This window comes from Polypterus senegalus, chromosome 10, assembly GCF_016835505.1.
Source record: "Polypterus senegalus isolate Bchr_013 chromosome 10, ASM1683550v1, whole genome shotgun sequence".
NCBI classification, from domain to species: domain Eukaryota; kingdom Metazoa; phylum Chordata; class Cladistia; order Polypteriformes; family Polypteridae; genus Polypterus; species Polypterus senegalus.
In genome coordinates this window covers 141,354,005-141,366,376 of record NC_053163.1, presented here as the reverse complement: position 1 = coordinate 141,366,376, position 12,372 = coordinate 141,354,005, and the positions used below count along the sequence as shown (strand labels likewise).

Sequence of the window (12,372 nt, the reverse complement as noted above, 5' to 3'; positions counted from 1 at the left end):
CAAGTCGTCACTACGGTGTTCCCAAATCGCACTTTGCTGATAAACTGAGCGCACTGAGTTTGCACGGCGCTTTGGTGACTTCGAAGAACAAAAAAAGTCCGTCTACATGCGGCTCGAACCTTATGCAGCATTATGTTCATAATATCCACGCAGACTTGCACGTAAGAGCGGGAGTTATCCGTTTTAACAAGCAGCGTATTGCACTGATACGAAATAGCTGTGTGTGTATATATGTAGATATGTATGTATATGTATATATATATGTTTATATATGTGTATATGTATAGATATGTATATATATATATGTTTATGTATGTGTGTGTAAATATATATATATATATATATATATATATGACAACAACATTCATCACTCACAACAGTGACAAAACAATTACATTGACAATCATGTTATGTTATTTTCAAAATGTTTCCTTTTCTTTTTCATTACTTCTTTAACACACTACTTCTCCTCTGTGAAGCGCAGGTATTTTGCTAGTATATAGATATAGAGATTTTGTTTTGTCTAAAGTGTTTTTGATATTATTTTGTCTCGATTATTAAATTACTGAAACATTTGCATAATTCTAATTCATCTCATGTGTAATACTTATTTTGTTTTACTTTTGTTAAGGTTGGTGTGATTTTATGTTTAGTATGTGCAATTTTATGTTCCTATTACTGCATTGTGTGATTTTTCATTTAGTAACTAATTAATGTATTTTGTTCTCAACACTAATCACTATAACTTCACATCAAGCAGTGTTAAAAAAAAAGTACATAAAACACTTTTGCTAACTCACATATCAAGTTCAGCATTTTGAAAGGCTGGTGCCATACCAATACGAAACATGTTTTGTAATTTATTGTTCTTTGTGGGCAGTGACCGAAGGAAGCTTCAGCTGGTACAGCTGTGACAGATGAAATTTCTAAAACTAAATTTCCTTAAGTAGTAACCTCCTGCTTGTACCACACCATTAGTATATGTATGTATGTACTGTATGTTGGATCTGTACTAAATTTTTGACTTCAGTATTGATACCAGCCTTCAGACCTTAATACTGGTTCCAAAACAGGTCCAAATCAAACAAAGGAATAGCTCCAAAACCTCCTATGTTACTCCAGTCTCCCTCTTGTACAGCCCCAATGTGCCGCATTATGCACCACTTCCTTCTTGATAGCCATTAAGCCCCAATCACATAAAAGCAGTTAAGGGGGAGTGGTTTATAAGGTCTCTGTAAAGTACAGATCGTGTACACCCCCTCTCCCCATGGTGATGTCCAGATCGCATTGAAGCATGTAGTTTCATTTAACGTAGTAAATGAAACAGACACTCTACCACAACTGCAGTAGCGAATGTTGAGGGAAGTAGGTGGACAGGGGATGGAGAGAAAAGCTGATGTTTAGTTCCGGCATAAAAAAAAATCCTAAAAATGCTAGCACTATGCAATTTTAAAATTTGGGTTTTTTGGTATTTTTCCAGAACCAGTATACAAGATAAACCTGCATATATGCAATTCCAAAATTTTTAAATGTGAATGAAACCAAGTATGTTGCCAGCTCACAGAGCATGGACTCTTTCCAATGTGTTGTGGTTTCTGTGTACAGTTCACTTGTTCTGCCTCTGGGAATGCCAATTACTTCATACAGTCCAAAAACATTTGTATTATTCAGTGACTGTGGAGCAAGTCCATGAATGATTTGTGCAATAAACTGGCAAGCCTTCTAGAATTCTTATCATCTGTATTCAGAGATGGCTGGTTACACGCTGGTTACCTAAAACACTGATCAAACACACCTATTGGACTGTGACATAAAGTGCACCACCAAGGAGGATATGCACAAATGATAAACCAGCCACATGTATGGACATTGCTGTTAAGAACACAGGGGCCTTAGCTGAAGGTACACTGTTTCCACACTTGCCCAAAGCAAAAGCACTCTATAAAACCACATTCATTTTGAGAGTTAACTGTTTAGAGCAGATTGCTACCCTTGACCAGCACTGTCAATCTTAAAGTCATTGTACTGATGGGTAATCTAGAGTGATAGACATACTGGTGCCATCTCTGAGGCAAGTACAGAAAATGGGTGGAAAATAAAATTAAACAGCAATAATCAAAAAACATAATATAATTAGAATCTTTTGATATATTATGAGAAACCACTGACATGCTCATTGAACTCCTTTTATTTATTTAGTAGGCAATTTTATCCAAGAAGACATGAGGAACTATATAAGTAGTAAACAATATGTATTATATCAAAACTATTCAATTAAAGAAGGTCAAATAGCTAATTTTATTAAAAACAAATACACCACTGACATTGGAAAAATGTTAAAAACTGAATCATTTCTTAAGCTACATCCCAGTTTTCAGCATACCTCACTCAATTTCAAAATTTAAAATCTGCACTATGAGTAGAGCAGACTGATGTAGAGAAGCCCAAGACTGTTTCTTAAGTGCTGTACAACTTAAGAGTTTCATAGATTGGGGAAAGTGATTTACTAACTAGATGTAAATAACTCTTCAGAAACAACTGGCAGACATAACAGCACAACACAAGACAGACTATGAACTCTTCTCAAGCAACACATTCTTCAAACCTTTGGTTGAAACCAAGTATCGTTTTTATTTGAAATATGTTTGAATAAAAAGCAAAAGACACAGAGACCTCTCTCAGCAGGAGAAGCAGACATATTTTTTGCTCTTATATTTATTCTTTGCATTCCAAGAAATTCTGACCATCTCAGAGAGCTTATGAAAGAGTTATATTTTTTTCTCAATTAAAATTCTTTCGCTAGAAATTCTCATTAAAAAACAGAATCTGATTTGGTGACTGATAAGAAACAACTGTTATTAGAACAAAGGGAAAGTGGTAACACTATTGTGAGAAACAACTCAATATGACAGATAACAAGAAGATCTTAGAGTAAACAAGATATTTTTGAACCTGTGTACTGTTTGCATAAAAGACACTTCACAGCATTTGGACATCAATTCAGTTCCCTGATAAAATGTCTTCTATGTGGTGCTTGCATGTTCCCCTTGTGTTCACAGGGACACCGGGATTAATTTCCAAAACTCAATCTCTATATGATAAAGCAGCCTCAATTCTTTAATCTACCTCACAACAAAGGGTTCAGCACTTGTCGTGCATCAATAAAAATGGATACATTTTTCATATTCATGAATATACAGATCTTGGATGACCTGGCTTGGACCACCATACTGAAGACATCTCTCTATTATAAAAAAAAAAAGTCCTGGAAAGAAACAGTAGGGCAACGATACGTGATCTTATGGAAGACACTTAAACGACCCTCAAGACTAAAGAGATTGACCATGGAGCATCTCGCGGGGACCTTAAACTTGAGACTTTGTGCCAAGAGATTAACCCAGGACCATCCCACGATGACGTAGAACATGAGATTCTTAAAAGACACACCAAATAACAGCACGGGGAGAAACACACTCAGTCGTGTTTTGGCTTTGAGCACACACAGATCCAGGACTCTCAGCGCATATAAAGCGTATAAGGACAATACGTTATAAATGAAACGTAGACGACTAAGCGAAGAAGAAAGCAGCGTGGAGAAAACAGAATCAAAAGCATTGGAGAGACAAAAAAGAGTAATCCAGGTGCAAATTCAGAAAATAAGGAAAGTAATTATCAGCCTGGAACAAGTGGAATTGAAAAAAAGCACGTCTAATCCGGACGTTACCACTATACACATGCAGAACAGGTTAGAGATTATGAAAGCAGTGGAATTCGAAAGGATCAAAAAAAAAAAAAAAAAGTTGGCGTGATACACATCTGGAGAAAGTTAAAGAATATGAAAGTAGGAAAATTAGAAAGTATAAAAAAAAAGAAAGTAAAGATCGCAGGAGTGCAAACAAATGGAAATTATTACTCGAACAAGGGAAAGTAATCACCACAGAACAGGTGTCACCGAAGCAAAAACAGGACAAAGCAAGGTCAGAAATAAAAGACAGAGTAGAAAACAAAGTAAAACGTCATAAAGAGCTTAAAAAACAAGGGACCAAACACATGTAGAGCAGGTTAGAGATAATAAAAACTGGAATTCAGAAAAAAAAAGACTCACAGAAACACATGCAGAGCAAGATACAGAATATGAAAGCAGAAAAAAACGACAGTGTCCAACCAAATAAAGTAAACATCGCATTGGCGCAAAGTAAGAGAAATTATTACTCGGAGAAATAACGAAAAGGCCAATATAGATTGAATATATGGACATAGGTGATATGTCAGAAGTAGGTAAATATTGCAAGGCTTTGAAGTTTAAGTCAAGAGAATTTCAAAAACGGAGTTTACCTTGCATGCATTTATTGGTTACTTTGCAAAAAAAAAACATTAACTGCTGATAATGTAGATCGTTTTGTCTGTGCTGAAATTCCAAACAGAGAAACCTATCCTAAATTACGGTACAAAGTCATTAAACACGTCTCACTAACCTCATTAAAAAGATTCAGCACATTGGGACTCGAAAGATTCCAAATATTGCTTTTACAGAAGCTCTGAAATAAAAGTAAAACTAATGAAATAGCATAAATTCAAAGAAAAAAAAATCTTAAAAGTGGGTATCCTGAAAAACAAAAATGGGGGTTGGCGAGCGAAGTGAGCAGGGGGCAAAGCCCCCTAGTAATTAAAAAAGGACAAATGCACTTCTGCTTTCTGAAAAGGCTAAAGAAATGCAGGAAAAGTTAGAGGTACTTGAACTCAAATCATTGCATCTCGGTGTTCTGCCTGGTGAAATCACAATTTAGTTTAGCAACAAAAGAAGTTCATTTATGCCACCATTTATTATTAAACACAACGGAACAAGGCAAGAAGTAACTTTGGACAGGGTAAAAGTCTATTACTCAAATAACCAAGTCAGTATGCATTTCAAAATTCAGAGAAAAACCACACATAGAGAAAGAGTGAATGTGTAATCTTCATAGGGAAATTACCCATCATGCCACTCTCTGAGGTTTGAATTATATGAAGAAAAAAAACTTATCATTACCTGAACAGATGAACATTAGCTTTTGCTGAAATAAATTATTTGCCATTTTATAGGACTTAAAAAACCCAAGAAAGACACTGCTCATGTCTCTATGGTCTTATAGGTTGCAATACAGCAAAAAAGCCACAAACTAAAAGGTTCTGTAATGGGTTTAAATATCTATAAGCACTATGACTAATAAATATCCAATATCACTCAGTCAGCTATATTTCTGCATTCCATAATTTTCTAATTCAATATTCTGGTTTGTATGCCGAATTAAATAGTGGACATTTGTACACTACCAGGGAAAGGTTTTTAGATGACTTCAGTTTTTTTCAGTTTTAATAGAAATCCACACACTTTAGTGGTTTAATGTTTCATGAAATCAATGCATAGAACAATGGCAAGTAAAAAAATAAGTCAGGAAATCATTAAATGTACAAAATTTTATTCACATTTTTGATTCATCAAAGTTGCCACCTTTTCTTGACAAAACAGCCAAACTGTGGCAATCCTTTTGATTCAGAATGCCAGCCACTCTGTGCAAGTAACCAATTCTGCCTCCAACAAAAGAACCCCAGACCATCGCACTTTCCTCCTCCATGTTTGAAAGTTGGTGTCATACATCCTTTCACCAACTTGATGGCGTAAAAAACACCCAGTGTGATGAACCAAAGATTTCAGATTTTAATTCATCAGTTCATAAGACTTTCTCCCAGTCTGCAGTAGTGCACATCCAGTATTTCAAGGCCCTATTTTGTCCTTATGGAATGGTTTTCTTATGGCCACTGACCCTATCAAACCTGTAGCACAATGTCTCCTCATCACAGTAGAAACTGAGAATTAATTTTTTCCAACACTATTAAGCTGTTGTGCTATGTGGCGCCTAACATGCAAGCTGGTGACCCTCAGAAACTTGTCTTCTGATTGGCTTGTGACTTCAGTGCTGCAAGATCTCTTCCTATGAGAGTTTCTTCCAGTTTCCAATTGTCTTTGGATTGCATAGGATGCAACTTTACTCCCTGGAACTTTGATTTTTTTGCAGTTTCTCTAAATGAAAGGCCTGTACTAAGGGTAATTATGCTTTGTCTCGTTTCATTTGTTAATCTGTTTTCTTGCTATTATCACTGGAATTTACAAGTTTATAGGCTGTATAGGGTGTACAGACATGTTTTAAGTAATCAAAAGAAGTTGGGTTACCTGTGCAAATTAATTGCTTCAACTTGTAAGGCCTAATTTACTTTAATTGCTGCAGAACTCCTGTAGGTTGTAACCTAATAGTTGTTCCCTGGAGATGGCCCATTTGTAGTATTCTGAAATTTCCTTTTATTCAGTTTTTCCTAACCTAAAGTTAACATTTTACCCTCTGGGAGTTTACTGCTTACTTTTTCACCATTCTACGACATTAATTGCATTTCTATTGACTAAATCTGAAGAAAAACTGGGGGATTCTAAAATTTTTGACAGGTAGTGTAGGTTTATGTATATACTGGTCTTTCACACAAGTTCCAGTCTTCACTATGTACTGATCCTACAGAAAATGTCATTCAGGTCAGCAGCATGGTAGTTCAGACTCTGCTTTGCCCAGAAAGTCTCCTGCTCCTTTTAGGGAATTACTAGGTGCTCTCAAATCAGCAACAATTGTAATACTCTGATGTGGGGACTGTCCCTCCTAATATACTGTTTATGGTACAGCCCAAGGTGCGCACAGAAGACATCCTCATGACATTTACACCTCAACAATAAAGCTCCTCATCCTGAAGGTGAAGCTCATTTAGTGCTTACACTTCATTCTTTTTTACCCACACCCTCCAGAACACTATAGGCAGTTATGGCGACATATACGGAGCATTAAATTGAAAACAGTCTCCAAGTATTTGGCTGTTGCTTCACCACCGGTGTCAAGCACAATGCAATGAATTTCTCACTTGCACACAGCATATTGACAAAGAACCACTACCTCAAATTTAGAGGCCATCTTCAAAGACTACAGTCTAAAGAGGATATGAGGACATTCATCATCTGCACACAGGAAACCTGCAGCCCTCAGGACTCAGAACTGGATACTTTGAACAGGTCTTAGTTTCAACCTTGGTTCACATGAATACACACAAACTGTATACTTTACTTTAAAACAACTTGACACTTATGTAAACTCAACTTGAAACAAGAGGCATGTAATAGCCACTCCAAACACTTTCAGCACTTCTTACATGTTATACCAAAGTGCAAGCACAACAGCACTGTCTGTGTAAAAGTTTTTTAACCTGTAAGCACAACCAAGGCAAAGAGTTGGCACACTGGCCCAAAATAATAATAATAATCTATACATCTATCTGTATATCTATACTAGGGGGCTTTGCCCATTGCTCACTTCGCTTGCCAACCCCCGTTTTTGTTTTTCCAGATACACACTTTTAAGATTTTTTTTTCTTTCAATTGTTGCTATTTCATTAGTTTCACTTTTATTTCAGAACTTCTGCAAAAACAAAATGTGGAACCTTTCGAGTCCCAACGTTCGGAATCTCTTAAATGAGCTCCGTGAGACGTGTTAATTGACTTTGTACCATAATTTAGGATAGGTTTCTGTCTGTTTGGAATTTCAGCACAGACAAAACAATCTACTGTACATCATCAGCAGTTAATAATTTTTTTGCAAAGTAACCAATAAATGCACGTGAGGTAGAATTTTTTGAAATTCTCTTGACTTAAACTTCAAAGCCTTACAATATTTACCTACTTCTGACATATCACCTATGTCCATATATTCGATCTCTATTCGCCTTTTTGTTATTTCTCCAAGTAATAATTTCTCTTTCTTTGCGCTAATGCAATGTTTGCTTTCTTGTTTTGACACTGTCGTTTTTTTCTGCTTTCCTATTCTGTATCTTGCTCTGCATGTGTTTCGCGCCTATGTTTTTTTTTTTGAGTCTTTTAAATTCTAGTTTTTATTATCTCTAACCTGCTCTGCATGTGTTTGGCCCCCCTTTGTTTTTTAAGCTCTTTATGACCTTTTACTTTGTTTTCTACTCTGTCTTTTATTTCTGACCTCGCTTTGTCCTGCTTTTGTTTCAATGACACCTGGTCCATGGTGATTATTTTCCCTTTTTCAAGTAATAATTTCCATTTGTTTGCACTCCTGCGATCTTTACTTTCTTTTTTTTTTGTAATTTTCCTACTTTCATATTCTTTCTCCACATGTGTATCGCGCCAACTTTTTTTTTTTGAGCCTTTCGAATTCCACTGCTTTCATAATCTCTAACCTGCTCTGCATCTGTATACCGCCACCGTCTGGATTGGACATGCTTTTTTTTCCCCCAATTCCAGTTGTTCTGGGCTGATAATTACTTTCCTTATTTTCTGAATTTGGACCTAAATTATTCTTTTTCTTTTTTGTCTCGCCAACGCTTTTGAGTCTGTTTTCTCCGCGCTGCTTTCTTCTTCGCTTAGTCGTCTCCGTTTCATTTATAAAGTATTGTCCTTATACGCTATATATGCGCTGAGAGCCCTGGATCTGTGTGTGCTCAAAGCCAAAACACGACTGAGTGTGCTGCTGGCCGCCCTTGCTCTTATTTAGATACAGAGGCAAGTACAGTAAATCCATCTTACTATTGGCTTGACAAGCTTTGACTCCATAGAACCATTAAAAGGAAGGTGATCTTAAGAAAAGGAACACTTCATAGGCGTTTTGATTTAGCGCAATACTCACTGAACTTCATCTTTTAGGGTACTGTACTATGAAATTTACTAGACTATGAATTTTCATATATACCTTCACTCCAGTTATTTAATTAAATGTACCATATACTTTTTATATACAGTACACATATTCTAGAATTCTCTTTTTAGACTTTTGTGCTGTGAGGAGCTGAAGTCTATCCTGGCAGGATCAGCCAAGGGAGAAATCAATTGCAGAGGAGTTGTCAGTACATCACATTGCACACGGACTCAGAACAGCCAAACCTGAATCACTCATAAATCTGAAACCCAATACAAAATGTACAAGTATATACTATAAAAGAAGATGCATAAAAGAGTGCTTAATTTTTTGTTTATCCCATGTCATCTCACAGGATGGCTACGATCATGAACTGGATGAGTGGCATAGAAAATCTATGGAAGGATGGCTAACACGCTAAAATGCTATATTATATGACATGGTTGTATATTATACTGTATAAATAGTATAGCACATCACAATACATTCAGTTGCAACTCTGTGCCCGGCCAATCAAGCAGAAGCAGCAGCTGTGGCAGTACATCCCATTAACCCTACTGCACAGAAGGAGGTTGTTTTCCCAACAGCTGTTTCTTTTCATCTCTCTGATTAAAACCTCTTACCCAACCCCAACAACCAATCCCATTATAATAAATTATTCTCTGTCCATGCTGCAGCAGATCCATTCTCTCTCCCTGTTTAGATCCCAAACACAATGACAAGAAAGAAAAAAAAAAAAGCTTTTTCCTGAGCTCTGACAGTGCCTCACTGGCGTCTTGGCACAACCCTGTAGCCAATAGCTTCCTGCATGTGGAGGGCAGCACTCTTGAGTCTCTTTTCCATCCCTCCCACTCATGCCTCCTCACTTGGAAACTACAAGGTGCCAGTGACGCACCTGGCACAACACTGGCGGTTTAGATTCAAACAAACTGAAACAGCGGGAGGACTGCATCTTAAGCCGCGCAATGCACATTTTTACCAGAAAGACTCTCCGGACACACTAGCTGAATCCAGAAGGACTTAACTTTCTTCAAACTCTCATACAACAGACAGATCATTCGCAGGCAGCACAACTCTTACAACTACCACTTTGACAGCAGTAAGTCAATTCAGACCCCAACAGGTCAGTTTAAGTAATCTGACCATTCACAGAATCCAAACCAGCTCTGACAGAATATTCTTAAACTAAGGTGGAGGAAAACTATGCACACTCCATATGGATAACATCTGGGCACACTGAACCCATGGTGCTGAATTCATGTGAAAGCAATCCCACAGCACATAATTTGCCATTGTGCCACCACCCTAAGCAGAATCTTAATTCTAGTAACATAAAAGTGTCCCGATTTCTATTCATTGTGTCCTGCCTCGCCTTTTCCTTACATTGTCTCCTTGTGGTGCTGTTCTCCACTTTCATTTATATTTTCTGACAGCTGTCCTGTCCCTTATCCCTGTGTGTCCCACTTCATCTATCACCTCATTAGTTATTAACTGCCTCTGGTCTTATCCTCTCACTCTGTCAGCTATGCTGTTTTTCTTTTTTTTTTATGGTCATTGCCCCAGGTTATCATTGTGCTTCAAAAGTGGCTCTCTCTAATACCTGCCTCTCTTACCGCAACAATTTTGCTGCAACACCTGAACAGAATAACACTCACCCTTAAGCATGTTCATCCCTGAGCAAAGCAAAAAAAAAAAAAAAGTACAGTAGTTAACTACTGACCTCTCTGGATTTAATTCTCATTAAACCAGTTTATCTGTTACCCCTAAACTTACCCTCATTCTAAAAAAAAAAAGCTTTAGTTGCTCTTGCCTCTGACTCATTAACTTCTGCTTAACAATATATACTATTAGTTTTGCTTGAGGCTCAAAAGTCCTGCTTTTAATCACATTTTCCAACAACTGCCTCTAAAATTCCCCCCTTTTCATCTTTATTATTTTACTTGAAAATAACTGTATGCAGCTGGCTTTATTCCACTGCTGTGGACCAAAAATACCTTTCAACTATATTTTCAACCACCTAACATTAATGTTACTTTTGTTTTGTGTTCAGGTAGATCTGTTCTTTCTCCATTTTCTATTGTCATAGTACCTCACTGGCACCAAATCTTAAACTTATTCTTTAACAGCTAAACTCTATGTTTATGCCTGCTATGTGTATCCCATAATTACATGTTCATAAGTTCCTTCTATACCAGCTTTTCACACTCTTTACCCAGTCCTGTGCCACATGGCCCTGTCATTACCCCACTAGCACACTCTGCCACTGCTGTTATTCTTATTCCGTGTGTTCTGTTTGTTTGACTTACCTCAATCAATTCATCATCCCTTGCTTTTACCCTACTGCCTCTTCACTCAGTCTCTACTCGCACCCCGCAAAAGGGCTGCTCTGATTCTAATCCTAATTCTGAGAGACCACCATCCTCTTGCTCAGTTATTGCCCTCCCTGGCACTGACCCGTCTCGGTTTCAGCATTTACTGACGCCAACTTACATTTTACCCTCTCGGTTCTCCCCTCTAAGAGCCTATTTCTGCACCTTCTCTTACCCTCTGTCCGGGGTCCTAATGTAGTTAATAAGCCAACAGCTCTATCAAATCACCTTCTATCAAACTATGCCAGTTGCCCCCGATCTTGACACCTGTATCTTTTATCTTGTATTCCATGCCTTCAGTCTCATTCAAATTTCATTTTTTTAAATCCTATTCCTACTGACAAACCACATCTGCTAACCCTTCTAGAACTTCACTGTTCTTTCGTCTACACCCTTAATAGCGTCTGCCCCACTCGCACTCCCGATCAATGCCACTTACCCCCTGCTCCAACACTCATTTTATAAAAACTGCTGTCATTCTTAAACTTAGTTCAGTGCAACCCGTGAATACTGTCAAACAGGTCCTTCCTAGCCATCTCTGCTCGCCTTGCTCATGCCCCAGACGTGCCCGCTCCCGTCCTCCCTGCCCCGAACTTACATAGACAGGTAGCGGCCAGGGGTAAGAGGCTGGCTCGGCTCCTGCCGGAGACTTCAAGCGCAGCTCCAGCTTCTCTCCCATCTCCAATCCTCGGACAGCAAGCTACAATTCAGTCACTTGGGAGGCACATATATATATATATATATAATAAATAATCCTAGGAATAATAAGAATCCAAGCGGCAGAGGTGAACAGATCCTCAGTCACAGCAGCTCCGACCCTCCTGCGCCGCCGCCATCTTCAACCGGCGTCAAAAAACGAGCACAACCCGGCAGCTACCAACGCGCTGTACCAGGGGGGACCACGGGCGCAGCCAAGCTTCAGGCCACACCGCGTCAAGCTCTGCGCTCGTTTTTGAAAAACAAGTCGATTCCTTGAACGTTAGCCGAACTCTGTAGATCCCGCTCTCCCTTGTACTAGAGGGTGGTCGGCTGCGTTGTTATGATACAGTCGGGTGGTACTTGCCCGTCAGGGTCAATGGGCGGGACGTACCATGTGCTCTGCGCGGGGGCGCCTTGACTCCATGCCTCCCTGCAGACAAAGCCAAGCGTGCGGAGAGGGGGTGGGGGTGGGGAGCTTCGTGGGTTTTGAAAAATGTCACGGTTTCCACAAGTCCGCCTGCACGTCACGACTGATTAGCTGTGAGTAATAGTGGCGTGGATTTTATGAGTGTCAG

At 38.6% G+C, this 12,372-nt stretch overlaps 1 protein-coding gene across 3 annotated transcripts in view; it reads right to left on the bottom strand.

Annotated features, from left to right (window-relative positions):
• The window catches only part of dot1l (DOT1-like histone H3K79 methyltransferase), a 137,366-nt gene extending 125,263 nt beyond the window's left edge, over positions 1–12,103 (bottom strand). For 2 of the 3 annotated variants that reach the window (XM_039766896.1, XM_039766897.1), the window contains exon 1: positions 11,697–12,103. In XM_039766896.1, coding sequence (XP_039622830.1) covers positions 11,697–11,777 — 81 coding nt within the window. In that variant the 5' untranslated portion in view covers positions 11,778–12,103. The remainder of the gene's footprint in view (positions 1–11,696) is intronic. The other variant, XM_039766899.1, reaches the window with a different exon arrangement.
• Between the last annotated feature and the right edge of the window lie 269 nt (positions 12,104–12,372).